Below are 27390 nucleotides of genomic sequence, written 5' to 3'. Positions count from 1 at the left end.
ACAAACAATTACCAGTGTGCTATGATTACCTGGATCACTATTCACAATGTACCTAGGTAGCCACGGTGATCTGACGTGAGCGGACCTTTGGGGAACGATAAGAAATGAGGATTTGGATGCAATTGACACGGCCCATGTCCAATATACTACCTAACTCAATTTAGTGATACAAAGTCGACAGCATGGATTCAAGGTTACAGATAATGTCAGCACTACGGCCAAAACGGTGATAAATTGAACATTGAACAAGGTATCCAGATTGCGCCATTGGCAGTCCAAGTGCTTGCTCAATCTGACCAAAACAGCATGCATATAAGTATTTCCGTGAGTCACACATAGAAAGCTTATCTAGGTACAGTCACATAACTTGCCCTCATCAGTTTCTGGTAACCAATCCAGGCCATCAATATCCAGGAGCAAAGCACAATTGAAAAGCCAGGCTTTCATCACAGCAAATCACCCACGCCAAACAACTTTTAATAAACGCTCGGCCAGCGCAGTAAAGAAGCGATGTCGAAGTCAAAGGGCATGGCAACTGCGGAAACACTGTTAGAAGGCTATGGCAGTCTGAAAGTCGATCAACTCATTGCCCCCTTATCAGACGACTTCTCTCATCAAGTCCTACCTGAGAGCTTAGGAATGCGAGCGCGAAACGTAAAGCAGTTCGCGGAGCACGCAGCTCAAATATTCGCGGTTTTTAGCACGTTTCGAATGAAACCCAAGGCTGTTTTTGAGGACCGTGGACGAAACGTGGTCGTTGTACATGCGCGAATGGAAGGGACACTGAATGGAAGTAAAGAAGAATGGCAGAATGAATGCGTTATGATTATTTTTCTTTCCGCAGATGGGACGCAAGTGGTCAAGATTGAGGAGTTTGTCGACAGTGCGAAAGCTATGGAAATGCAGAAGAACCACGCTCCGGATATGGCTGAATAGCCGGTCGAGGCTAGAGATGTTCATTTGGTCTCTAGCATATCTAGGTGCCGATCATATTGAACATTATAGCGGATGAGTCAAGTGCCGTACAGGGAAGTGCTCAAGCTCTGCTTGACGACCCCGGGATAGTAACCGTCGCACGCGCCTGTGCTAATTCAACCGTGAGAAAGGTTAATGAACACCACTTTATTCTTTCTCACACTATGCATTGCTCGCTTTAGTCAATGCGACGCCACGAGCTGCCAGAGTGCGCTTGTGCCAGCTATCAATGGCATGGCAATGCGAACAGTGTTCCAGCGCATCCAGCTGCGCGCGAAGCTCTCAGCTTGGTCGACGTCGCTTTTGCTAGCTTTTGCGCTTGCCAGCCCGTCGAGCTTGTTGTTGAGGGGCTGCATGTTGACCGCAGAGTGCACCATCGTCACTAAATGGCATAGCGCCGAGAGTGCGTAAAGTCTCCAGTCACCAAAGCCACCGCCACGACCTTGAGCCGCCCATAAAGTGTACGAGTATCCAAGGAGCCCTAGTGTACTTATGGGCTTGAAGAAACCGTGGCCCACGGCCCAGAAGACGGGCCACTGCCGCCCAAGATGTCTCACCCGGGCAGCGTACTCTGGTGATGATTTTGGAGGGAAGTCAACCAGTAGTGCAGGTACGCCCATGAATGTTTGTGTGATCGCGTTGCCTTTTAAGCCTTTTCGTCAGTGCACGCACCACGTGATGATGAGGATTAGTACGTACCGACTAATGTGAAGGAGAACGCGATGCTTGCGCCCGCTACGGCGCCAGGATCAATGGCCATCTTCTAGGCTAGATTCTGCTTCCTCGCCAGAATGATAACACTTGTCGCGCATGAAGAGTAATAACTATTAGCACGTTTCTATCCGGTATGTTGAGCTTTTTTCTGTAGCGTTTGGGAGTATACTCCCGAGTTCGGACTGAACTAGTTATTTGCACGCTTTTAGTGGTTCATCATGATGTTTATATTCACTTCGCCGCATACAAAATCCCAAGGTCCTGCGCAATCCGGACGTCCGGTGGGGACAAAATTCACACCTTAGTAAGCGAGCAAGCGCTTCATTTGGAGTACGTGGCTGATCTGCATGGCTAAATCCATTCTAGTAACAGGAGCATTCTAATGGGTGGTGTACTGTAGCCTGGAGGGCAGGAATTTCAAAGACATGGAGTGATGAAATCAGGCCTGTCACGGCAAGCAGATTACGGAGCAAGCGGGGGTACCTACTAATGCAACGTTAGCACACTATCTCAAATAGAAAGACGCTATATATTCCTACACAGAGTAAGACCTCTTAGATATGGAAATGAGAAGCGATTGGTGGAACATCAGGCCGGGTTTACGGGTCCTAGTTGCAACCAGAATGGCCGTCAGCTGACGGTGAACCCAGCCAACAGGCCCCATGTGACTGTCGAGAAAGCACTTGAGTCTATACTCAAGAGGGATAAATCTCCAGGCACGATTGTACAAGGATACAGGTGTCAAGTGGCAAGGAGGATCTAGTTGGAGCTAATAATAATAACAAAATGCTCATCCTCAGATGAGGATGAAAAGGGAAGTGTATTTCTAAAAACATGCAAGTTGTTCAGCATGGCGCGCCCACTACCACTCATTATGAATCTCACTAGCTTGTGGAGTAAGTGAGTGCCCAACTCAATCTCGCAATCAGATAACCCTTCAGATTCACGTTGACCTGTAGACAAAGCTCAACCATCGCCCGTTCCAATCCCGGCCGACCTTGCACCCAAATCTCGGGCGCTGTATATATAGCAGGCTAAGATGACTGGCTTTGCTTTGTCGCATTCAAAAATGCTGCCCTATCTTGAGCGTCTTTGGTTTCAGATTCTCTCCAGAGGCGAAGGGCTTCCTGCTTGCGCGCTTCGCTCCGGGGCTCAAAGGCCATCTGGAAGGGGTCTGGTTTGAGGATAAGTAGCGAGTTGGTCTTGTTCACCGGCACAGGAAGAGGCCGCCCGGTTTCGGGGTCCTTTTTGTGCTTCAAGTTAAAGCACCAGGCCAGCGCACCACATGCGACTATCAACTCATCTTCTGTGAGGCTTTGGCCCAGACACTGTCGTTGTCCCCATCCGAAAGATGTCATCCCCTTGAGTCTCGGGAAAGTAGTCAATGGCTCCTGGTATGTGGGCCATTCTGGCTCCAGCCATCTTTCAGGGCGGTAGTTGTCTGGGTCAGGGTATTTCAAGGGATTGCGAAGGAATGCCCTGCGAATGTTAGGAAGGATGACGTTGAAGCGCAGGAGTGATTGCCTCTCACCAGTCCAAAGGTAGGATCCGCGTTCCTTTCGGGAGGAAGTAGCCTTTGTAGACGTCGTCCGCTTCCATCTCGTGGGCAACCCCTTCCCGTGCTTATCAGCTAGGGAAGTTGACTCAGTCCGTTTGGTGCTATACATACCTGTTGGTACATTGGGTCTCCATCTCATGGTCTCTTTGATACAGGCGCGCAAGATCGGCAGGCTTGGTTTGTCTTCGAGAGTCGGTAAACGCCCCTTGCAGACCTCATCAACTTCTCTCTGGACTCTTTCCTGCCAATCTGGATGATGGACCATCGCGATCAGGTAGAATCCAAGGGGACCACCGACAGTAAAGATGCCTACTAGCGCTAGCATTCCAAAGGCTGAAGAAGCCTCGTAATCACCCGAAATATTGTATGCATTGATCCCTTTCTCCAGGAAATGCCTGGTATAACACGGGCGCTGCTCGCCTTTCTCCATTCTCTGGCGGGTGGTAACGAGTCTTTCCATCCACCAGGCATGCAATTCATCGTGGCGCCTTTTCTCCGCCTGCTTCCACGGATTCAGCGGCAAGGGCAAATCCCACAAAGGCGTCAAGATATTTGTGATAGGTCCGGCCGGGGATATCTGAGTGAGGAGCTTCCAGGCACTCTTGGTCAAATACTCACTGACGGTGGGGTCGTCCCACGTGAGCTGGCATGTTATCTTGGCTGCCATGTCCTCAAGAGAAGAGCCGAAATCATCCGGGTCCTCAATCAACCTGGAAAGCCAGCGTTTTGACTCATGGTAAATCAAGCCACGGTACTGATCATTCGCTGCATCCGTCAAATATGCATGTGCAAGTCGCCTCTGTCGAGCCCAATATTCTGATAATGTTAGCAGGAACTTGAAGCCTGCCCAGGGTGCACGAACAGGAAAAGCGCGTACTGTTCTTCCCCATGAGCGGCAAATATTCCATTGAACCGAATGTGCTCTTTGGGTCAAATAAAGATGTGATAGCAGGGCGATCGGAATTGAACCTGGCCTTCTTGACGAGCAGGTCTTCTGCAACTTTCTCGTCTGAGATGACAAGAAACTTGGCTCCGAGCATCTCAGTCCTATAGAATCCATCTACAGCATACTCATCCGCCCATTCCTTGAACTTTATCCACATAAACTGTATAGGGAGATCATGGATGCGGCCGATATACGGCAATAGAGTCGGTCCCGGAACACCTTTCGGGTCATTTGCTTGCCTGAACAATTTTACAAGCTGGGCAATAGCAATGGCGATGGTGGCTAAACAGATAGCGATGGGATTGACGGTTTGCATCGTTACTCCTGAGTAGAAGAAAGTGTCCAAGGTTATCGCCCGGGACAATGCAATAGGATGAGCGAAACACTTGACAGACCAGAAATGAAATTAGCTACTAACAAGAAAGAAGTAGAATATGCGAGGCACCCACTTTAAGACGTAGTTGTCATCAAGCGTGATCTATGACTTCAAGTCTAGCGAATCACCTCTACCCAGGTGAAGGCAGCTACTCGAACTACTGCTTACTATCAGTGGGACTGTGAGTGGGTAATAGATAACATTTTGGCTCGTGGCCGTCCACACACATTCGTGGTAATCTGTTTCAGAAAATGATCTGCGGGTTCCACAACTAACTCTAGGGTACCTGAAGGCAAATATATCAAGTAGATCCAACTTGGGACCGTTACCAAATCAGGCATTGAGCTCTGCGCGATGGATCATTGGTCTTTCCATATCTAGTAAACACACAATGAACGTGTCCGCGCTTCTCACGTCAGCGCGACCTGCACTTCGGCGCCAATGGTCATTTTACTATTTCGGACTCTGTGGCGACTCGCATTTCTGTCCCCAAAACCCCTGTAGCTCTAATCTTGGTCCCGGAGGCTCACTACCCGTTTGGCATGATGCCGCGGTGTGCCTCGTCATAGAGATACGCCAGCTGGCAGCGGTTCTGGTCCGGGACCGTGTTTCGGGACCGAAACCTGGCTTCCTCGGTCATTGGCACGTTTCTATTCTGTATCGCCGGATTTCGAATCTGGACCAGAATCGAACTTGGACTCATGGTATCACAAACCTCGGTATGTTCAGTTATTTGTTACCACCTATCGAGTCTCTGTCAGTTCTCCAAGTTCGTCGCTAGGGATTATTGGTGACGTCCCTGACCATCCCTGGCTGACTTTTGGGAGATCTCTCCAGAAATCGTATGAACTTTACAATGGAAAGCAAGCCTGTCGGGTCATATCCATCTACAGGGATCGATGTACTCATCGTCGGTACCGGCCTCGCAGGTCTAACAGCTGCAGTTGAGTGCATCCGTAAAGGGCACAATGTGCGTGTGTTGGAGCGAAATGCTGGTGTCAACACTATTGGTACGGTTCTCTGAGAATCGAAAAAGATGAATTCTGGTTTGGTTTCCCTGAATACGAACTAATGGCTACTCCCTTCCTAGGCGACATGTACTTCATGGGTTTAAGCGCGACGAGGTTATTCAAACACTGGCCTGAAATGGCAAAGGATTACGATGCGATTTCCCTGCATAATCTGTGGATTGAGACATTTAAACACGATGGTACACACATGATTCCACCACTGAAAGTCGCCGACCGCCTGCGTGATGCTGGTCTCGACCCAAATACGCCCCCGGGAACCTTCCAGATGCGACCTCTCGTTTACAAGATGTTTCTTGCACAAGCCGAACGGTTAGGGGTAGACATCAAGTTCGGCAAGCGCGTTGTCGAATATTTCGAGGACGAGCAGCGCCAGATAGCCGGTGTGAAGACTGAAAATGGAGAAAGGTTTGAGGCAGACGTCGTTATTGCCGCTGATGGTGTTGGCTCCAAAAGTCACGTCCTCATAGGCAGCCAGGTAAGAGCCATTAGCTCTGGAAGGGCCATGTGGCGCGCTGCCGTCCCGAAACACCATCTAGACAAAAGTCCAGAGGTCAAGAGGTTCTTCAAAATGGTCGATGGTGAAACTGGCGATGAGCCAATTATAAGGACGTGGCTGGCGTAAGTTAACGAAAAACGAATTACACGAGAAAAAGAGACTAACGTGAAGCAGTCCAGGAGCGTATGGTCTTGTTTTGACCCGCCCCGAGACAATCGTTTGGATTATAAATCATGATGTGAGTATGCTTCCTTCCTGAAATTTCCACTCAAATACTCATCTTCGTCGAACGAACAGGTCACCGGCTCTGAGGCGGAGTCATGGCGCAACACAGTAGAAGCCGACGAAGTCCTCGCCAACATGGACAGAGGCGTCGGCCCCAAACCCTGGGCCCCAATACTCAAACAACTGATCGCACTGACACCCCCAAAGACAATTGTCAATTTCGAGCTTTTCTGGCGCAACCCACGACCGAAATGGGCCTCGCCACATGCCCGCATCATGCAAATCGGCGACGCCGCGCACTCTTTCCTCCCAGCCTCGGGTAACGGCGCGACGCAGGCCATCGAGGACGCCGTCTCTCTTGCGACGTGCCTTCAGCTAGGCGGGAAGAATAACATTCCACAGTCGGTCCGGGCACACGTCAGACTTCGATTCATTCGCAATGCATGCGCGCAGAAGCTGGGGTTCAGCAATGCGGAGCTGCTGCAGGACACGGACTGGAGCAAAGTCAAGCTGGACCCGCGGCGGGCGCAGCCAAAGCTGCCAAGTTGGGTTTTTAATCACGACTCGGAGTCCTATGCTTATGAGAACTACGACAAGGTTGTTGAGAGCATGAGGAAGGGAATACCTTTTGATGAGGACGACAGCATCCCGCCTAATTATCCGCCGGGATATAAGTATGAGGAGTGGAATATTGAGCAGATCATGGAGGACATTCGGAGCGGGAAGCCGGTAGACCTTGGTCCAGGGGAATGGGCATGATTCTTGTCAACCGAGCGGGGAAATATCGACTCGAAAAATGGTGACCAAGTGAAAGCCTTCGATTGAAGTGGCCAGGTATCTTGGGTTACTCGCTGAAAACTATTTATTAACGCATTGTCTTTTTGAATCTCCTTATTCTCTATTTATATCGCCCAAAATCTAGCCCTTCAGAGACTCAACAGCGTCCAAACTTCTAATCCACCGATGAAATGCCTTCCATGAGGTCACGAATGAATGGATTCTATCTGCTTTAGGCGGGGATCTCTTTCAGTTTCCAAGCAAATATACCATTAGCGAAGGCCCCATCCCCTCTCTTCAGCTGGCTATCCATCATGAAACTATTCGTGCGCACGATGCCGTCCGGCTTCACCTGGGCATTCTAAAATCCCTCTTGGGATCCACTATGGCCCACGGCGCGGCTCTGCAGGCCTTCGCCTATCCCCTTGGAACTGCCTGATCCATTTTTTAAGGAAAAAATTTGGCACCTATCGTATTTTTTCCACTGTTATCGACACTGTATCTCTTTTACAACGTTGGGTCTTGAGCGTTTACCGCTACATGAAGTGGTATGTATTCGGACGTACATGGAATAGAAGCGAAACCAGCTGGGTACATATTCCACTTCAAGGCTGCCTGATTTGGATGACCGGAGCAACGCTATTATCTCCTGGAGTTCGAGAAAAGCCAGTTGCTGCAGTTGGTTCCTTTCAATGTGAAATGTGACAGTCTTGACTTGGACCGCCGCAACAACTATTGGCAGCCCCACATTCTACGAGGTCTTATCCTCTTTGGTAACCAACGGAGAAGACATTTTCTCAGCTGATTTGTGCTGCCACTCAAGGTGCAATTCGACGGAGCTGAAAATTATACAGACCCACCGGACAACGCTGGGATTTGGACTGTGGATCGGCCACAGTCCATGTTGACCAATCATGCAACCTTTAATATTGGCTGCGTGATACCGTCTAGCGCGAGTGACCGAGATGGGCGGCAAAATCGTTCGAGTTCTCGGTACTTATGTTTGCAGGCAAAAAGCATGGGCTACCATTCGGTACGTACATAAGACTGGAAGTACGTGTGTGCCTGGGAGGCAGGGAGCACATCGTCCAAGTCGAATTCTGTTCTCCAACACAAGCAGAACCAGAACAGTCATATCCACTACCTACACTTAAGTACGGTGCAGAACCGCAATCCATAATGACTACGAAGCCCTCAAATGCTCCCTGGGCCGATGAGCCATTCCGTCTCATTCCAACACCATCAAACCGACCTGAACTAGAGGTATGCAGCCCTGGAGTGAAGAAGCGTATCGATTGACATAGTTAGGCTGACAACAAGGTGCGCAGAATGAGAAGCACTCATACGTTCATGTCTCCTCAGAGATGGCCCATGTGCATAATGTTCTCATCCGGGGGTTGAACTCTATTGTACAGCAAGCGCCGTACGTAAAAGCCCCGAAGGATTGCAGAGACTTGCTCTCGTACGTTGCATCCTGGGTCAAGATGGTAGAACACCATCACGACACAGAAGAATCTTTCATCTTTCCCGAGGTCGAGAAGTTTGCTGGAACCACGGGCCTGATGGATGCTCCAAAACATCAGCATGAGCTGTTCCACGACGGCTTGGAACGGCTTCTGAAATATGCACAATCCACGCAGCCGGAGAGGTACAAGTGGGAGGGACGTGGCGGGATGAAGGAAATTGTGGATTCATTCAGTAAGGAGCTCATGGACCATCTGTACGCCGAGGTCGATCTCTTTCTTTCCTTGAAGGACCTTGATAGCGCTGGGTTGCGGAAGACTTGGGATCAGGGCGAGGCAATTGCGGCTAGGCAGACCAATTTTGGTCTGTTGGTAAGTCTTCGCCGTCTCGACCTATCTCAGCTTGAGTCACATCACTGACTGGAAAACAGACCACGGTCTTCCCTTGTGTTCTGGGAAATGCCGACAAAACATATGAAGGCGGACACGAGTTTCCTCCCTTGCCGCGTGTGCTTCCTTACATTGTCAAGTACGCTTTGGGCGCTGGCAATGGCGCATGGCGATTCAACTCTTGTGACTTCTTTGGCCGACCTCGCCCGTTGGCCTTTGGCCCAGACCAAAAAGAATGAGGTTTTAGCGCCAAGAAATATTAGGCCAGTGTTTATAAATATAGCCCGGCAATATGATCATAGTGGAAACTTTTTAAGAATTTGTTTCGTTCCTCACATTGCTCATCACTGGGACGAACATTTCGATAAGTATCTTATGTCTCGTACCATAATCAATCTGATTGGCTTGGGAATGAAATACGCAATACCACTGTGTCAACTTTCTAAAGCATGTTCTCGTGCTTGCGGGTACTGTTGTAAGCATCATTTAATACTACGGAGAGGGTGGGCGCAAGGATCCTGTGCTGGGCGTTCTCCTGCGGAAAATACGCAGAATATACGTTGACCGTGCGTTGAGCCGGTTAAAGGAGAGCCGCTTGCGATAAAGTTGTCTAATTTAAACATTTATGTCTTAATTACATACCAATATATTACAAAAGACACTCTACCCCAGATAAACAACTAAGGCATCATGGGATGTTAATACCAAGCCAGGACGGGATGTACTACACTGCCAAATCACCACAGCGACACTAACACCAAGCATAAGTTAGTCACAGAGATCAAATAACGAGAAAATACACATTCATATATTCCTTAAGCTTCAGCTACACTATACTTTTCCTTTACACTATATAACTACTTATTTCTTTCTTAATAATCTAAAACTTATATATAAAGTCTTTAATAACTTTATATATATCCTTATAATCCTTTTATAAAAAAACTTTAAATCTATTTTTTTCTTTATTTTTATTATACTTTTTATACTATTAAAAATTAATAATTATTAATAATAAAAATATAAACTTAAAGGAGAATAAACTTATTATACTTTTTTATCTTTTTATAAATTACTTTTAAAACTCTCTTTAAAAGTTTTAATACTTTATTATAAAAATCTTAAAGATAATATATTATAAATTATTTCTTTATTTTAAATTCTTTTAAAGTTAATTATATATTTAAATAAAGATTATAATATTTATTTAATAAAGGTTTTATTATAAAATATATATATATATTTAAAGGAATAATTTTTAATTAAACTTCTTTTAATATTTTTATTTATATAATAACTATTTTTAGATTTAATTTTATTATATAATTACTTTATAATAATTAAATTATAAATTACTTTTATTTATAATCTTAATTAATATTATTATTAAAATAATATATTTTAACTTTATTTATATATTATAAAGTTAAAATTATAAATATTTATTATATTATAATTATTATTATTAATATTATATTCTTTTTAAATATTAAGTTTTAAATACTTATTATTATATAAAGGTACTATATATATCCTTAAATATATATAAAATAAAAGTAAAAATACATATATTCCTTGCTTAACACGCTACCGATTTTAACCACCTGCCCGGATCGGCCATAAACCCTTCTGATATGAAGAGAGTGCCGCACACAAAAGTCGGAAAGCACAGAAGGATACTAGTTTCAACCGTCGTGGGGGCCGCGTAGTTGGGTTCACCCTAAACCACATCCGCCCGACGCCGGGCCAACCCCAAGTGCCAACTTGTTGGTTGCCGCGAGTCACCCGTAGACATCTGCACACGGCTTCCAACTACGCACTGAGACACCAAGACGGATTCTATCAACAATGTCTCTTCGATAAGGCCATCTACCCATATGCCGCGGAAAGGAAAGATATCCGAGCCAGTTGTCATCCATCACCTGGGCGGTTTGTTGGAACTGAGAGTGCTCGAAACCATAAAAGACGGCAAAGAGAAGCGCTCGAATGTATTCCTCGTCGAATGTCGGGGCAGCCAGAAGACGCAGTCTGCCCCGGCCCTGGCCGACCGTTCAGCCACATGTGTCTTGAAGACTGTAAGATCCCAACTAGGAGACTTGTTTCTGTTGTCCACTGACCACGAGCACGACAGTTCCCACCGAGCGAGTTCCATAACAGGCTCTTCGAGAGAGAAGTGGCCGCGTACACGGAACTGCAACGTCCGTCTGCAGCAGTTGATCCCGAGGGCGCGTGGGCAGTCCTCTCAACTTACGACGCGGAGTCCTCATCGTGGCCGTTTTGCTTCGGACGGCTGGGGTTGCCAGACACCGCGGAACCACTCCAGGCCGGTGGCGGGTGGATTCGTCCAGGCCCTCACAACAGGCCGGTGTCCGTTGCAAAGCAGCGCCAGGCCCTCCTCCTAGAATACATGGCCGATTCCTCGCCTCTCACTACCGACAGACTGAACTATGAAATTGCCGGAAAGATCCGACAGATCATACACGAGCTGCACACGCGCAGGGTGGTACACGGTGACTTTGTCGATCATTGCTTGTGGCCACGCATTGGCTTCGGGAACATCTTCCTCCAGAAACGGAAAGGTTCGGGTGTGGAAGAGGTATTTGTGATGGACTTCAACCGGTCCCGGATCATTGGGCCACATCCTAGGGATCAGGCGATGGCACTAGAAGAGGAGCAGCAGATGGATGATCTGCTCAGGCGTGCGCTGGAGAGCAAGATGGCCATCGACGAGGTCCCGAGGGAACTGCGCAAGTTATCAAGCTAGAATGCGTAAGATAGAAGTCTGGTTCGACTCCCCGGAAAGCTTACGAGCACGCCCTTGGCCCCATTCCAATGACTGAGACCATAACATTCCGGGGAGGACTTGAGCCAATCACAGCAAGTGAGCATTAACGAACGGACCCAGATATAGGTTCAGAGATTCCCACCCAATTGAGGCTCATAGCGTTCCAGAGCTATCTTCTAGCAAGCATCATGGCTCATCGTCCGAGCGGGTGTGCATTCTAACAGCAACGGATTGCATGAGATCGGGCACATTGGATTGCCGGATCTGACAACGTGGGGGACATGCGTGTTCAAAGGTGGCTTGGACAGCCAGACTATAATCAGAGAAGGGTCCCATGAGAGCTAATTAGTTGTGTCTTTTCTGATTGTGTTCGTCTGGCCCTCACTTCCACGGTTCCAAGAATCGATCTTGACTCGAGGTTGCTGACTGGCACCCTAGAATTAATCCCGTCAAACAACAGTAGGTAGTAGATGGGAGCCCACCGACCTCGGGAGTGAAAGGTCGGGCTCGCTGAATTGTGTTCAAGGGGTTGTGTTGAGTCTGTGAGCTTCTAAGAGGCTGTTGATGAACTGTTGTAACAATTCTTCTTTGTCTGGCACAGTGATTGCCACTATATGCTACCGAAATAAGACGCGAAGCTGAACCATAGAGCCTCAGGTAGGAGCCTCAGGTGAAGCAGTGTCACTTACAAACCTTGGAAGTTACAACGTCCGAGGAGCAAAGCAGCTGTGTCTGGATGCAAGGCAGTAGAGCAGCAGCAGCACATAATGGCAGGTGCAGCGCAAAGACCACAGCGCGGTACGCGTTACATCCCACCCGTCACACACGTTCAATACTCACGTGGGCATGAACCGCAGCACGGGAGTCAGTTCATGACGGGGCACGAGCACATCCATGCTCGTCCACTTGAATACCCGAGGTCAACAATTTCTATCAGGGGTCCAGGTCGCCAAGGTTGTCGGAGAAAAGGGTGTGTGTAGAGCTGACTGGCTAGCCGGCTGGCTAGCTACCGAGCCAGAATCTGGCTGCTACCCCGTGTGGGGTAATAGCATCTACTATAGTCTATGCTGCAGCCGAGTCCATAGGATACCGGGCAGAGGCAGGCGGCCGGCCGGCCGGATCTGCAGTGCGGCCGGACCTGCAAGCAGCGAACAAGCAACTTTGCCGTGACGGGCTGGTGATAGCGAACCGACAGGACTGCGGGGACAAGCCCATTCTAGGCAGGGCGATGCGTGCCCAGGCAGGTGGACCAGTGGTCTAGGTAGTAAGTTGGATAGTAATAAATCATCCGCAATAATAGATTAGGGTTGGGCGCACCAAGACCCGGATCCGCACTCTGCCACACCATTTTAGCCCAGGCGTGGAACAGCCCCAACCCACCAAACTCCAGTCCAGCGTAGCGTCGCAGTCCGGGGTGGAGGATATGACGAACGCAAGCAAGACAGGTCCAGGACAGATGGGATGGGACGTGCGTTGCATAGGGTGGGTGGTCATTCTACGTACATGAGTTCTTCCCGGCGTGTCGGATCCGGGGTAGAGAGAGAACACGACGGGTGCAAGGAGGTCAGCGGGGAAAGAAGCTGGGAGGAAGAGAGGGGGATTCACAGCAAGTCTGGGGAATGGGCTGATAGTTGCGTCTGATCAGCCCCCTCCCCCCTCCGAGTACCCTTGAACCCCGCCGACCGGCGGTTCTCAGCCAGACAGGACAGCAGGACTCGGAATGACTACTGCACGTTGCCCCGGACTGCTCGATGTCAGTCAAATGGCGCCTATCTTTCCTTAGCCTGACCTCAAGCGCCCCCTTTGCCCCGGCGGAGCCGCACCCGGACGCCAATCGCCCTGGCGGAGGCGGGAGGCGGAGGGGATTCACTCGACAGCGTCAGGGTGCTTCCAAGGCGTGAGGATGGGTGCATGATGTCGCGTGTGGGCCCTGGACGCATCGCTACCCAGCTGCTTGCTTCCGCTCGTCCATGATCCGCATATCCTTTCCCCCAGGCGCGCAGGAGGGCAGGGACAAGTGCTGGGGGCGGCGGCGGGGAAGTGGGATGGCGATGCTCCGTATCGGGCACATTTGGGGAATACTACACTAGTACTGCTGTTGGGTCTGCTGCCGTGGTTTTGTCTCCCCGTGGGGTGGAGCCGGCATGCCCTGGTCAGCCAGTGCTGTGCCGCTTGCTCAACCGCGAAACAGCTCAGCCATTCAATGCCTCATTCGGTTTTGATGATCTCGAAGTACCGCGAGGCTTCGGAACAACACCTCGAGCCATTCTCCAGGTGAGAGGTATGTATGATAGCATCAACCGTGGCAATCTTGGAAGCAGGATTCGATGATGGACGTTGGATGCCCAACCCGGCCACGTAACAGCAGTGCAGTCCCACAAAAAAAAACCGTGTTGGATCTGCCAACCTGCACAGGATATCTACCTGGTAGCCCAATTCGTATACTCGTACAGTATGCTTGATAGTACTGTGGTGATGGCTGCTGTGGCAGGGTGCCTGGGTGCCTGCCACGCTGCCACGCTGCCACGCTGCCACGGTGCCACGGCAGGCTGTCAATGACGAGTAAGTAACGAGGATGGGAGGCTCGAGGTGCAGGTCCGACGGGGGCAGCTACTCGGTAGTCCACGGCGTACACAGCATGCTCCCACCGCGGCTCCTTGCCCCTGGGAGAAGGCAGCTCCGACAAAGGAGTGGTCATGGAGTGATGATGCCGGCCACCACACCACAGACACGTTGCTGCTGAGCACCGGGCATTGCTTCGGGGATATGACTGACTTTGAGTTAAAGGGTGAGCATGATGTTCATATAAATCGCTCAAGCGAGGAAAGGAGCGAGAGGACAAAACTCGAGTTGGTGTTCTGACTGAGCCACGGGGGCCAGGAAAATATTTGCTGCCAGAACACGCCACGGCTGCGGCCGTTTACCGGCGAGGGTGGTGGTGCCTCTGTTGGTGATGATCTCAGTAATGGGCCATGGCAGGATCCAGAGAGATCAAGCCACCTTCTTTCCCGTCACTCCAAAACGGGCTGCTGCAAGGGTGGTTGATTGGCGCCTTCCCGCCGTTGACAGCGGGGGCCTGGGCCTTTTGGCCCTCCCAATTCCGAAGCATCCATCCAGTCCCTGCCCAGTCCCTGCCCCACCCCTGCCCCACCCCTGCCCTACCCCTGCCCTGTCTTGTGCTCTTGCTCCTAAAACATCCGCCCATGGCCCAGATGGGCTAACTGTCGCCAGTACCACCTACGCAGTAGTGTGAGTGTGAGTGTGAGTGTGTTCGTTCTCGGAGCCGCATCGAAACGCCACGACCATGGTCACTCGCAACAGTAGCACATTATCTCGACTCAAGTCAGGCACACACACGCCCACGGTTATCACCAGGGCTGACTGACATCTGCGGCTCCGCCAGCCCGGCTCGCTTGGCCACCTCCCGCGCTAGGACAACCGCCTGCAGGCCGTGTTACAGTGTTACATTCCACGACGAGGCACGTTCGTTCGTGTCAATGTTACTCGCCCTATGCAACAACTGCACTGCATGCCATGTGCGGCTGGCAGGCAGGCAGGCTGGCTGCGGCCCCGCACGTCTATCGCCCATGCTCGTTTGTGCGTTTGAGTTGCGGCAGGCCGTTTGAGCTGAAGCTACTGGAGCTGCTGAAGCTACTCTGAACATCGGACAGGCGGCCCATTCCCAAGGAAACTCAGTCAGAGATGAGGGACAGGGTGCCATTGCCACGAGCCTTTTGCCCGGAGCTGAGCCGGTGTGTGTTGACTATTATGCATGCGACATGCTACATGCTACATGCTACATGCTACAACATCTTAGTCTGCTACTACACGCATCACGGCAACCGATGCAACAAGAGCAACTGTTCTAGAATCCCGGCAGGCTGGTACCCAGGCGCCAGGAGAGCACCTGCGGGAGTGGCCTGACACCACCACGCCGTACGAGTACGGTGGGTTGGGTATTGTGCTTTGGAATTGTGCTTGGGAGGAACACGACACGGCCATGACAGGGCAGCAGGGCTGGGCCAGGGGACCCCTGGGGCCTGGGCGGGCAGGCGGGCAGGGCACACAGGCAGAGGGAACGGGTGAGGTGACGGGGCCCCACCAGTGCGTGGGAATCGTACGACGCAGACGTGCTATGGCCGGGCTCGAGTCTCGTCAGCCTGCTCCAGCATCATCAGATCTCCGGGGAGATGCCAGCGGAATTTCTCCGGTGGCATTGTTTTACTGCCCTCAGTTCCCCGGCGAGCGCCACCTCGTCGGGACCTTCCACCTCTCTTCCCAGCTTTCCCAGAGTTGCACCGAGAAAGAAGCTTGAAACCCGTCGCTGTCGAGCCTTGAACTGAACCCGCCCCGTATCGAAATTCTGGGTCGTACAGACAGACTGACAGACTGCATCCACCGCTCACTGCCCACTGCATCCACTGCCCACTGCCCACTGCATGCTGCATGCAACCCGCCGAGCACGAGCCAGGGAATTCCTAGACAGACACCCAGGCCAGGATCGTCATACCTACCCGGGAGGTACTCCAAGCAGCTTCGCCCAGCCAGCGAGTGACAGCTGTGACACGGACCAAGCAAGCTAGCCCGCACCACGTACCACGTACCACGCACCACGCACCACGCCTGCACGCACCATGTATCGAGCTCGAGCTTCCCGTGTAGCTCCCCTGCCAACCCTGTCGTCCATGACCTCGTCCTTGACCACCACCACCACCACCACCACCACCACCGCACCTCCGATCTTTACAGCGCGCCTTCCCCACCTGGCTCTTGGACAGCAGAGATATAAATCTGTCCAAGTCCTCCGGCCTCATCTGCTGCCCTCGACCTCTCCTCTCATCATCCACAACAACAACCACCACAATCCTAAGAATACCAAGCCCTTCCTAAACCTGAGGAACCACTCAGCAGCTTGTACAGACAACAACCACCACCACCACCACAGAGGTTCTGATATCACCGCCACCTTGGCCACTCACGACATCTACACTTCACCACACACCAACAATATGGGTTTCGAAATTCCAACTGAGCAGTGGGCGCAGGTCTGCAAGCAGGTCGGTGGACGTAAGTTTGACCTCATCACCCAGTAGCAGCAACAACAACAGCTACTGCTAGCTTCCCCTCCATGCTGGACCCTCCAATGCCCGCCCCTCCAATGCCCCTCCGCACGAGTCGGGCCCCTGCACCCTGTGCACATCTCCAATCCACAATTCTCCCGCCTCTCCCAAAAAAAGCATCAGACGTCCCAGGCTAACGTACAATTTGCAGCTCTTGAGTACAAGAAGATCCCCGTTGCCAAGCCCGGTCCCGATGAGGTCCTGGTCAACGTCAAGTTCTCGGGTGTGTGCCACACCGACCTGCACGCCATGAAGGGCGACTGGCCCCTGCCCGTCAAGATGCCCCTCGTCGGCGGCCACGAGGGTGCTGGTATCGTCGTCGCCAAGGGCGAGCTGGTCAAGGACCTGAAGGAGGGTGACGAGGTCGGCATCAAGTGGCTCAACGGCTCCTGCCTGTCCTGCTCCTACTGCATGACCGCCGACGAGCCCCTCTGCGCCGAGGCCTCGCTCTCCGGCTACACCGTCGACGGCTCTTTCCAGCAGTACGCCGTCGCCAAGGCCGCCCACGTCGCCCGTATCCCCAAGGGCGTGAGCCTCGAGGCCGTCGCCCCCGTCCTGTGCGCCGGTATCACCGTCTACAAGGGAATCAAGGAGTCTGGCGTCCGCGCCGGCCAGTGGATCGCCATCGCCGGTGCCGGTGGTGGCCTGGGCAACATGGCCCTCCAGTACTGCAAGGCCATGGGCATCCACACCATCGCCATCGACGGTGGCGACGAGAAGCGCCAGGCCACCAAGGAGCTGGGCGCCTCCGCCTACGTCGACTTCTTCACCTCCAAGGACCTCGTCGCAGATGTCAAGGCCGCCACCCCCGACGGCCTGGGCCCCCACGCCTCCATCCTGCTCGCCGTCTCCGAGAAGCCCTTCCAGCAGGCTGCCGACTACGTCCGCCCCCGCGGCTCCGTCATCTGCATTGGCCTCCCCGCCGGCGCCCGTATCTCCGCCCCCGTCTTCGAGAGCGTCGTCCGCATGATCTCCATCAAGGGCTCATACGTCGGCAACCGACAGGACACCCAGGAGGCCCTCGACTTCTTCGCCCGCGGCCTCGTCAACGCCCCCTTCAAGACTGTCGGCCTCTCTGAGCTGCAGAGCATATTCGACAAGATGGCCGACGGCACCATTGTCGGTCGCTACGTCGTCGATACTAGCCGATAAACAACTGGCCTCTGGCAGGCAGGGTTGCAAAAAGGAGGGCTGGAGTTTTTTGTGAATTGAATCGGGAGTTGGGTTTAACTTTCTGGGAAGGGTGGTCTTGATTTGAGAGTTTTCCAAGTGTACATAAATACCAAACAAGAAAAGGGCGGATACCATTGTTGTGTTGCCGGTGGGTGGGATATGAGATCTGAGAGTTAGTTGTATACATAATGATTGGAAATGAGAAACAAACTACTGAAATATTTGTATTGGTTTTTAACAACCGTCATAATGAATATATGCATAGCTCCAATCCGGACGGAAGATGCCGCCTTCCTTGTCTACGCTAATGTACTTATTATAGTGGCTTTGCTGCGGTCGACTGCAGACATGTGGTTACACCTGTGGTGTCATGATTCCTTGGAGCTCGCCCGCTAGTCAAGGCGGCCCAAAGATGATCGCTTGGTCTTCTTTTGAGCTGAATGCGTTCAGAATTCGACACGAATGGTCTAGTTGTGTAATGTAATTGCGGCGTTGCTCAAGTGCACGCATCCGAGTCACACAACTACCTGAGTAACATCGTTGTCTTTCGCTGCCTCGAACAGGACGACGATCGAGCTTGCTAGCACCCTATCCTATCGTATCGTATCCTCACCATCTGACTCGCCTCCAAAAATCCGCCCCTTGTCTTAGAAACCAAGTTCGGCATCATAATCAGCAGCAATAACATCCCGCAACTACAACCCATCCCGCCTCTCACCAGTGCATGCAAGGTGCCGACCTGGGCTTCCGGGCGGGATACCGTGGCCCGTTCGAGGGTGGATGGCCTCTTGGCGACGGCGGTGGGCGGCGGCGGCGGCTCTTGAGGTCTTGCTGCCGCCATGCATGGTGTGCCGAGGGAGGGGAGGGAGGTCGGGACGACGCGCGGACACTCGTTGATCACGGCGGGGAGGTCTGTGCAGCTTGTTAGTTCGTGGCCGCGGCGGGTTTCTCTGCCTGAGGGTACCTGGGGAAGGTGCTGCGGATCTCGGCAGGGGGGCGCTGTAGACCTTGGGGTGGCGTGAGAGGTATAGGAAGATGGATCTTATGAGTGTTGCGGTTGTTGATCAGCCTGTTTTTTATTATTGGTAGAGCACGCAATCAGTACATGGTATTCAAGTGACGTGGGAATGTTTTATTGCTCCCACGTGTTGCTTGCGGGACCATTCCATGCCCGGAAGAAGGAAAAAGCTATCAGGGTCCCCGGGTCTCAGACAAACCTGCTCCGATGAAGATAGCCTCTGCCTACAGCTCACTCTTCATCATGTCCTCCCGAGGTCCTTTGAAGTATGTGGTTTCGCTTCTATTCCGTATACGTCCGAGGACATACATGGCGCCTTCATACGGTGCCTTTGAAGTATCCACTTCGATATCGTGTTTGACACTGTGATTCATGACGACGTTGTACAAATCAAGTCTGGCGTCCTTGTCGCGTTCGATTCCGGCTGTCACCGTACTTCGATAGAAATCCAAGTACTCGACACCTTCCACGCCAGTAACTTGATCAGAAGATCAACAATCGCAGACATGGCGGGCCAATTCATATACCTAGAGCGCCATCCACCCAGTTATAACTGGAAATGCCTCCAAGAGCAGCCTGTTCGTCGTCTCCGTCGGTGTCCTGAGCGGGTACCCAAGCCCCAGCTGGCAGATTATATCCTGGGCAAGGAGCTGGCAGCGCGCACCGGCGCGACATGTCCAACGCCTCGGCCCTGGCCTCGCTGGCTGCTCGAGTGAAGGATCTCTCGCAGGAACAAGGCCAATTTCGCCGCTCAATGGTGGGGCCTCGAAGCTACGCATGGCGCCATGCTCGGAGAGCAAGAACCCCTCCGACGACGCGGCGCTTGCGACTGTGTTCGCCCTGGTCCAGACTGCCGAAGAGGCTTAGGGTTGGAAGGAAGCGGGAGTCTGCGTGTTCCTGGCCTCATGTGCCTTGTGGGTTCCAGTCAATGAATGTTTTGCAGGACCCCAACGGTGTTGAAGATTAACTGCCTGGGCGGTTCGGTCCCTGTCTGAACACGAACCCTTGGGATGTTGGGTTATCGGTTCTTACTATGCATGTGCGCACGTTTGTGACGCGATGTTCGGGCAAAACGTATCAAGCAACTGGAGGGGCACATTGTCTCACCATATTTGCGGTGATGTTTGCGGGTTACGACTTATCAAACTTCGTCGAGCAGCATAGATCCCGTCACATACGTTGATGAATCTCGTGGTAAACGGGCCGGAGAATTTGCGCAGAGGACCATGCGAGACATAATACGCGATCGCCACCAGCAACTGTGCATAATATCAGCACGGCAGCTTGACAGAGTTCACTCGAGTAGGCACATGGGGCTCTCTAAGGGTATCACAGCCGGGGCAGCGTGTTGAAACCACGCAAGGAGGGTAACGTGCATCATGTTGGCAGCCTCCATCTTTTGTACAGGTAACACGGAGCAGCAAAATAGAGCGTTCACTTGTTTGTGAGGTATTGTGGTGAAATGAGATCCCGCGGAATGGAAAAGTCCACAGAAGGATGCAGGATTATATTCTAACGGTTGGAAGCAGTTGCCTAAGCCCAATTTTCAACCGATTGGATATAGGGTCGTATTGGAGCCGTGCGTCGACTAATAAGGCAGTCAACTGGTCCGCGTTCAACTTGTCCAGGGGTTTCGCACTTGCAAGGCATAGTTACATTGCGACAAAATATCAAGCGAGGGCCAACTAAGTGAGTGTTTGTCATATTAGAGCTAGTGAAGAAGGCCATTGATGTCTTTGATCAGCATCAAGAACGGACCCCATTACAGACCCTGGTCTCAACATTTCCCGAAGCACACGTGCCCATGTGTCTTTTGTCCCATTAAACAGAATCAAAAAATACTACGGGGCTCTGATGCATAAAGGCCCTTGTTAAGAACCCTGGACTCCTATTCATTTGCTGTTGAAGGGCCGCTACGTGAATGCCCAAAGTTTAGTCCTGGTCCTCCCTTCCAGACTCCAGACGAGTTTTCGTACGGAAGGCCAGATGAATATTCCAAGGTAGCAGTTCCGGTCGGCTGTGGTCCTGATTAGTCTAAATAACGAATTATGTGAGAGGCTGGTTGTGAGCAGCTCCCAGCGGTGATAACGTTGTCACTATACACCCGTGGACAGCAGTATGTTTAACACACCGTATTTAGTGATGACAAGCTCCAGCAAGACAGACACTGTATTGGATTTGATTTTGTTGTGGCAATTGGGACGTCCTATGGTATGCCCCTAATCGTAGTTTGAGATAGCATAATTCACGTGGGTACAAGTACTAGTACGCAACCGGTGAGGCATTAGCCAGCCTGATGGACTGCGAGTTTAGATTGCAGCGCTTCGCTACCTAGCTCGTAGGAAGGAACAAAAATAGTCGCACGGCTACCTGGGGCTCTCGCATCGGATTTTCTACTCAATTTTGGCCTGGCGGGTGGGCGAAGTAATAAGGTATACATCATTATATGAGTTTAGTTATCTTTGTCGCTGTAAATCTATCATCTGACTTCAGTCGACTGATGGTAAAACGGCCGCTTACACGTTATTTAAAGATAGTATAGAGCCTCAATCGGCCATTCCTCAATTGTGCATGCATAGGTACTTGGCCTAGCCTTAAGGGAGAGGTACATGGTCTGGGGGTCGATAGAATGCTGTCCCCACCCGTTTGTTCTCGCGTTGTATGACAGGGTGGTTTCGTTTTTAATCCCCATACATGTAAAATGTACGTGGCGCCTTCATACAGTGGTAAACGCTCAAGACCCAGCGTCTGAAGAAATACAGTGCCAATAACAGTGGAAAGAGAATACAGTACGTGGGCACGTGGCTGAGCCTCGTACCGCACTTGTATGACATTCATCCAGCGATCATTGACGCCATTGGATTCTGCCTGATATAGAAGGAGGAGCAGGCAGAGCTCAGTCAACGTCCTGGGATCGGAAAAGCTGTGGTTGCAACCGACAACTTTCCCGGATGCGATAATGCCGTGACATTTCGGAAGTAACCGAACCAAGTAGGCGCACACATACCGCCAAGAGATTATGATTCAAAGGGGGGAGGTGCGGATAATGGATGGGGAATTAGTGTTTGGTTGGTAGGCTTGACGAGGCTTGGCTTTTTGTTACTTGAAGACGAGAAATTAGCCCAAGGCCAGAGATAGATAGAACTTGGCCTAATTCAGTAGGCGAAAAGCGGCTTAGCGACCCACATTAGCTTTGCACGCGCAAAATCATCTCAGGGGCAGAGAGCGGACTCCGGACGTTGCGCACGACTCGATATGTCTTCCGCACATGACACGGCCACATAGAAGCTCGATCGTTCTCACTCGTGGACAAAATCAGCTTTTTGCGGCATTGTCCGATGTCTCTCAAGCATGTACAGAGGCTTCCCGAGAAGACTTATTAGACGTACTGCTTTGCGGAATTCGCATGTACACGTGTACGATTTGTATTCAGCTGATCACCTGGCTCAAGTCTCCGGAACCTCACTGCACCCCTTTCCACCCGTGAGGCTAATGCCATAAAACCTTAAAAGGTGGCCATGTGTTTCAAAACCGGACATCCTCCAGCCCCGAGGCGAGGCTAACGGGATTTGAGCGGAAACATTCAACCCGGTGTTGGTATGCTCTATAAGGAGCATCAACCGATTAAGCTTATAAACGTAGCTCTCAATGGGAGAGGATGAGCAAGGCAGACCAGGCTGGATGGAGAAACAGGTGGATTGACGTGATTAAACAGACGCGACCAGGATATTTCCCTGACTCAGTCTGTGAGTGTGAACCCAAAATCAGACATTTGAACGCGGGCACAAGGGGGCCTTCTCGGCCAAGACGGATTATTCTTGCAGAGCGGCACATGGAAGATGCATGTCTTGGCCGGGGTCTACCATAGTGGGTATCAACGGCAAGGTCGGAGAGGCACGACCTGTCCCTGACTGGGTGGATTTCTATGGCCCCCTTATCGCGTATAAGATGGACTACTCCGCTATCACATTCACAGTCCCCAGAGTGCTCACAACTCGCTAGTTTTGCAGAACCTACATTCTTTTCTTCCCAGGCTGTGCCACTGTACATACGACAGGCATGGCTTCACCACGCTCATTTGGACGTTTCATCGTCGCCTCTCTCCTTTGCCTTTCCCCTTCTTTGGCGAGTGCTCAGGACACCGCCAGCAAGGGCGCTGCTCTCCAAGAGTGCCTCAACACAGCCGGCGTTCGCAATATTGTAAGCACTGACCCGAGCTGGTCCAACGAGACGACCGGGTTCCAGAAGCGCCTCAAGGTCGATCCCGCTGCCATCTCCTTCCCCGACAACAACGACCAAATTGCCCTCTCCCTGGACTGCGCTCGTAATGCCTCCGCCAAAGCCACTGCCCTCGGAGCTCACCACTCCTTCCAGGCCTATGGCTTCGGAGACCCGGGCAGCTTGGTGATCAGCATGGCTGCTTTCAACTCTGTCTCCTACGACGACACCACCGGCCGCATTACCTACGGCGGTGGCTCCCATGTCGGTCCAGTCCTGAAGTACCTCTGGGACACTGCTGGCCGCCACTTCCCTCACGTCCGTGGCGCGCACGTCGGTCTCGCCGGCTCCAGCATCGGGGGTGGGTTTGGCTCCACCTCCCGCCATCTTGGCACGCCGATGGACAACCTCGAGTCCATTGAGTACATGCTGTACAACGGTACTATTGTCACCGCCGCCAAGGGTTCCGACCTCTTCTGGGCTGCCCAGGGTGCTGGTGCCTCCTATGGTATCATCCTCTCCGTCACCACCAACACCCACAAGCCGCTCTACCCCACCGCCGTCAACTTCACTGTCTCCATCGGCAGCGTCGATGTTGATGCCGCTGCCAAGGCCCTCATCGCCGTCCAGGACTACTCCCTCAGCAAGGACTGCCCCGATGAGTTTGCCCTCCGCTGGTCTCTGAGCGCTCCTCCTTACACCGGCACCGGATATTTCTACGGCAATCCCGCCGAATTCGACACCGTTATTGCCCCCCTCGTCTCTGCCCTCAAGGAGATCGCCCCCAACACGACTCAGGTTAACAAGACCGAGCTCCCATTCTGGGACATGGAGGTCGCCGTCGCCGGCGCGGGCATGAACCAGCCCGAGGGCGGCAGCCTCGGTGGCCGCTCTTTCTACACCCAGGCCCTGACGACCACCACCGACTACCCTCTGACCGTCGAACAGGCCAAGATCCTCTTCGAGGGCACTACCCTGGCCTTCAACCGCACCGACCTGAGGAAGTCCGGCTTCCTTGACCTCTGGGGTGGTATCTCCCGCGACATCTCCGACGCCGACACCGCCTTCGCGCACGGCAAGAACCTTTGGCTGATCCGCTGGGAGGCCAACTCCGTCGATGTGACCAGCTACCCTGCTGACGGCACCACGTACATGAAGAGCCTCATCAAGCCGTTTGAGGAGGCTCTTGTTGCCGGTGGTGCTCCCCTGCGAGGATTCGTGAACTACGCTGACACCGAGCTCACCGAGGCTGAGTGGAGTTCTCGTCTGTACGGTGCCAACTTTGACCGTCTTAAGGAGATCAAGGCTGCGATTGACCCCGAGGGTCTGTTCGTCAACCACAAGCAGGCAATTCCTCTTCCTTGAGCGTGACTGCTGTACACAGTATCCTTACAAGATACCGTCGTTGGTATGATGCATTGGAGGTTGTTCATTGTATATAGTACTAATGCATCATCATATTGTATGCAAATAAATCACATACATTCAAACTTGAAAGCGAAGAATTCGCGATGTCTGTGTACCTAGGTACCCTGATGACATTCAAGTCAGGCTTGGTGCTTCACTGTATGGTTTCGCAATTTATACATGCCCAGTCGCTCGATGAGACCTCGGCATCATGGTTCAAAGTTATTGAAGCTCTAACGGTGCTCATGTCGGAGCGTCCATGATTGATGAAACAGTATTCAGCTGATCGAGTTGTTTGGGCTCTTTCAAACAGAGTGGACAAATTTTGACCCTTCTCTGGTACCACTATATGCTTGAAGACAAGTTCTCAAGAGTCAGAGATGTTTGTACTCCAAGAGACGATATATTTACAGAGAAATGGAGAACTCGATGGGTCACGCCCCGGACATTTCGCGCCCCGTCGGAATCGCAATCCGTCGTGTTTTGACCGTGCACGCACTACAAACAATTCCTGGTGTTGAGTAGGTATTAACAGGTTTTCAGAAATTATTTTCTGTTCGGGAACGCATCAATCAAGCCTTCATGAATGGTCACATCGCTGAAAGTCGCCTTGCCTTCACCATCGTGCAGGAAGCTGATGTTGGTTGAGTTTGCGTACCATGGCCTGATCAGCAATTAGTATTTTGGCCCATTACAGTGAGGAATTCCACTTCGCAATCAACGTTGTAAGAGTGTGCCAGAGGGATCACGAGTCAATGCACTCACTTGATTTGTGAAGCCAGGCCAAAGCGCTCATTGGCAAAGATCTCAACAACAGAGTTGTCGACAACGATTGTGAGCTGGAGGACCTCGACGTTACCGCTTCGCTCAATGTCAAACAGTCTGAAAAGGCCCTTCTCCTCTCTCAGGTCGAATTTCGCTGTCGATAAAGCCGCTGCGCTGGACTCGGACCGGTCGATAGAGAAAGTGTCGCTCGAAAGCTGGTACCAAATATTGGTCCGTTCGTTCTCACTAGCCAATATCTGGAATCCTACCCGCAGACCACTCTTACGGGCTGACGCCGGGAAGGTGATGTTGGTAGACATGGTGAAGAACCGCGAGGAGGGCGAGTTGGTGAAGGGTACCTCGCCGGGCTGGCTAATAGTAGTGCCGGGCTCGGTGATGACGGTCGTCGTGGCTGGGTCCTGCAGAGCGGCCAGTGTCTCCCTTGCGACGACCTGCTTCAGCGTCTTGAGCCGCACCGTGTTGGTCGTGTCGTCGTGGCTGTCGATGGTCCAGGCGGCCGGCGTCTCGGAGGATAGGTCGTCGAGGACGACGTTGTCGACGTAGCCGATGGACAACTCGCGCGGAAGGCAGAGGGCACCAGTCCAGTTCTGAGCTGCGGGTGGGGCGTACTTGAGCGTGCCAAATTCGTCGCCCGAGAGCCAGATATATGCGATCCAGCGGTCGACGGTGACGCCGCTTTTCGTGGAGGTCTGGGAGTCAGCAGTCAGGACCTGCGCGGCGGCCGCGTAGGATGTGAGACCCCAGTCCAAGCGAGAGGCCATCGTGGGCGTGAAGACGGGCTCCTTGGTGCCAGGGCGGAGGGTCACATTGCCGGTTGCCCAGTTGCCATGGCGTAAGAATTCGCCGCCCCAGGAAGAAACATTGCGGACAATGCCATCCCAAATCGTAGCATATTCTGCACCCATGAGGTGGAACAATTCGCCGTCAATATTGTTGATGCCATGCTCGTCCAGGTTGGCCAAGTTGGCCGTCTCCATGTTGAAGCCCCAAGCGACTGCCCAGGAGTTGTTTGAGGTCGTGCTGTTGGCAGCCTCCCGCCACCACATGCCCAAGTATTCCCAGTCCAGGAAATTCTCAGGTGTTTGCTGGCGGTAGAGAAACTGTCCCGGGCCTGCATCGGCCTCCCAGCCTGGTTCTTCCGGGTTGGAGCCCTTGACACCACCAGAGACCGTTACATACCAAGTGTCCTTCTCGCTGCCAAGAAGTGAGTCCAACTGATAGCTGTGGAACATGTAGGGGTCTCGGAAGGCAGTAGGCTCGATACCCTCAGGCTGCACGATCACCGGTGGATGGTCCAGTTTCTCGAAGGTATGGCCTCCGTCGCGGCTCACAGCAATGGACTGAGTCTCGCTTTCAGGCTGATAAGACATAGACCAGGTTATCGGCAGAGACTTGACGCCGCTGTACATCAATGTCGGATAGCCATCGATACCCTTGGAAATAACCGAGCCATCAAAGATGGCCAGCGGGTCGTTCTTGCCTCCACGAGTGATGACATTCCTTGCTAGAGGGTTTACGTCCTCGTAAGTGACCAGGTCGTCCGTCTTGCAGGAAGTCATACCCCCAGGGCTCGTGTTCCACAAGTAGCTGACATGGAAGGATCCTGTCTGAGAGTCGGTGTAATGCCCGCAAGGATCTTGCATTCTCCCAAAGAGAGGTGTCACATGAGCCTTTGGGCGCCATGTGTGGTACAGCTCGGTACCAGTGAGCTCTGTGAGATTCGGTGGTGCCTGGTTGTAGTCCAATTCGGCGGCGAAGTTGCCTCGTGCCGAAAGAAGTGTAAGTCCCACCGTCGTGACGATCGACTGCTTGGACATCTTGTTATTCAATATGAAACGAGCGATTACCGTGGAATGAATGTGGTTGTATTTGGGATAGGGTGAAGAGAATCAACCCTGAACGAGCGATTTGATAAGTTAGAACGAGTGTGAG

General features: G+C 52.0%; 8 protein-coding genes across 8 annotated transcripts; 5 read left to right on the top strand and 3 right to left on the bottom strand.

Moving 5' to 3' along the window:
* Positions 1–1157: 1157 nt before the first annotated feature.
* KVR01_007427 (uncharacterized protein) lies at positions 1158–1595 on the bottom strand (the record flags this gene model as incomplete). The annotated part of the gene is made up of 1 exon (XM_044787300.1): positions 1158–1595. One exon carries the CDS (start codon positions 1593–1595, stop codon positions 1158–1160), a length of 438 nt encoding a protein of 145 aa, XP_044643680.1.
* Positions 1596–2723: 1128 nt separating this feature from the next.
* On the bottom strand, positions 2724–4509 carry KVR01_007387 (uncharacterized protein; the record flags this gene model as incomplete). Its single annotated transcript, XM_044786222.1, has 4 exons — positions 2724–3168; positions 3221–3302; positions 3359–4063; positions 4125–4509. 4 exons carry the CDS (start codon positions 4507–4509, stop codon positions 2724–2726), a joined length of 1617 nt encoding a protein of 538 aa, XP_044643640.1.
* Positions 4510–5787: 1278 nt separating this feature from the next.
* On the top strand, positions 5788–7080 carry KVR01_007589 (uncharacterized protein; the record flags this gene model as incomplete). The annotated part of the gene is made up of 3 exons (XM_044785552.1): positions 5788–6218; positions 6271–6334; positions 6394–7080. The coding sequence occupies 3 exons, from the start codon at positions 5788–5790 to the stop codon at positions 7078–7080; spliced, it is 1182 nt and encodes a 393-aa protein (XP_044643842.1).
* A 998-nt stretch (positions 7081–8078) lies between these two features.
* Positions 8079–9270, top strand: KVR01_007132 (uncharacterized protein). Its single transcript, XM_044788959.1, has 3 exons — positions 8079–8361; positions 8427–8933; positions 8993–9270. Exons 1-3 carry the CDS (start codon positions 8098–8100, stop codon positions 9188–9190), a joined length of 969 nt encoding a protein of 322 aa, XP_044643385.1. The 5' UTR covers positions 8079–8097; the 3' UTR covers positions 9191–9270.
* A 1558-nt stretch (positions 9271–10828) lies between these two features.
* Positions 10829–11715, top strand: KVR01_007582 (uncharacterized protein; the record flags this gene model as incomplete). Its single annotated transcript, XM_044788565.1, has 2 exons — positions 10829–11026; positions 11083–11715. 2 exons carry the CDS (start codon positions 10829–10831, stop codon positions 11713–11715), a joined length of 831 nt encoding a protein of 276 aa, XP_044643835.1.
* Positions 11716–16018: 4303 nt separating this feature from the next.
* Positions 16019–18250, top strand: KVR01_007138 (uncharacterized protein). The gene is made up of 2 exons (XM_044793274.1): positions 16019–16803; positions 17008–18250. Exons 1-2 carry the CDS (start codon positions 16371–16373, stop codon positions 18006–18008), a joined length of 1434 nt encoding a protein of 477 aa, XP_044643391.1. The 5' UTR covers positions 16019–16370; the 3' UTR covers positions 18009–18250.
* Positions 18251–23106: 4856 nt separating this feature from the next.
* On the top strand, positions 23107–24630 carry KVR01_007596 (uncharacterized protein; the record flags this gene model as incomplete). The annotated part of the gene is made up of 1 exon (XM_044782643.1): positions 23107–24630. One exon carries the CDS (start codon positions 23107–23109, stop codon positions 24628–24630), a length of 1524 nt encoding a protein of 507 aa, XP_044643849.1.
* Positions 24631–25218: 588 nt separating this feature from the next.
* KVR01_007610 (uncharacterized protein) lies at positions 25219–27101 on the bottom strand (the record flags this gene model as incomplete). The annotated part of the gene is made up of 3 exons (XM_044790357.1): positions 25219–25336; positions 25438–26543; positions 26991–27101. The coding sequence occupies 3 exons, from the start codon at positions 27099–27101 to the stop codon at positions 25219–25221; spliced, it is 1335 nt and encodes a 444-aa protein (XP_044643863.1).
* Positions 27102–27390: the final 289 nt, after the last annotated feature.

This window comes from Diaporthe batatas, assembly GCF_019321695.1.
Source record: "Diaporthe batatas strain CRI 302-4 chromosome Unknown Contig00008, whole genome shotgun sequence".
Lineage (NCBI taxonomy): Eukaryota > Fungi > Ascomycota > Sordariomycetes > Diaporthales > Diaporthaceae > Diaporthe > Diaporthe batatas.
Note: the sequence above shows the minus strand (reverse complement) of the source record. Positions and strands in the feature narration are given on the sequence as shown.

Bases quoted from the DNA above. Each gene is read 5' to 3' on its own strand.
- KVR01_007132 (XM_044788959.1), top strand. From the start codon at position 8,098: ATGTTTGCAGGCAAAAAGCATGGGCTACCATTCGGTACGTACATAAGA. The intron at 8,362-8,426 runs GTATGCAGCCCT...CAAGGTGCGCAG, and splicing joins CAAACCGACCTGAACTAGAG to AATGAGAAGCACTCATACGT. The intron at 8,934-8,992 runs GTAAGTCTTCGC...ACTGGAAAACAG, and splicing joins AGACCAATTTTGGTCTGTTG to ACCACGGTCTTCCCTTGTGT.
- KVR01_007138 (XM_044793274.1), top strand. From the start codon at position 16,371: ATGTATCGAGCTCGAGCTTCCCGTGTAGCTCCCCTGCCAACCCTGTCG. The intron at 16,804-17,007 runs GTAAGTTTGACC...TACAATTTGCAG, and splicing joins CTGCAAGCAGGTCGGTGGAC to CTCTTGAGTACAAGAAGATC.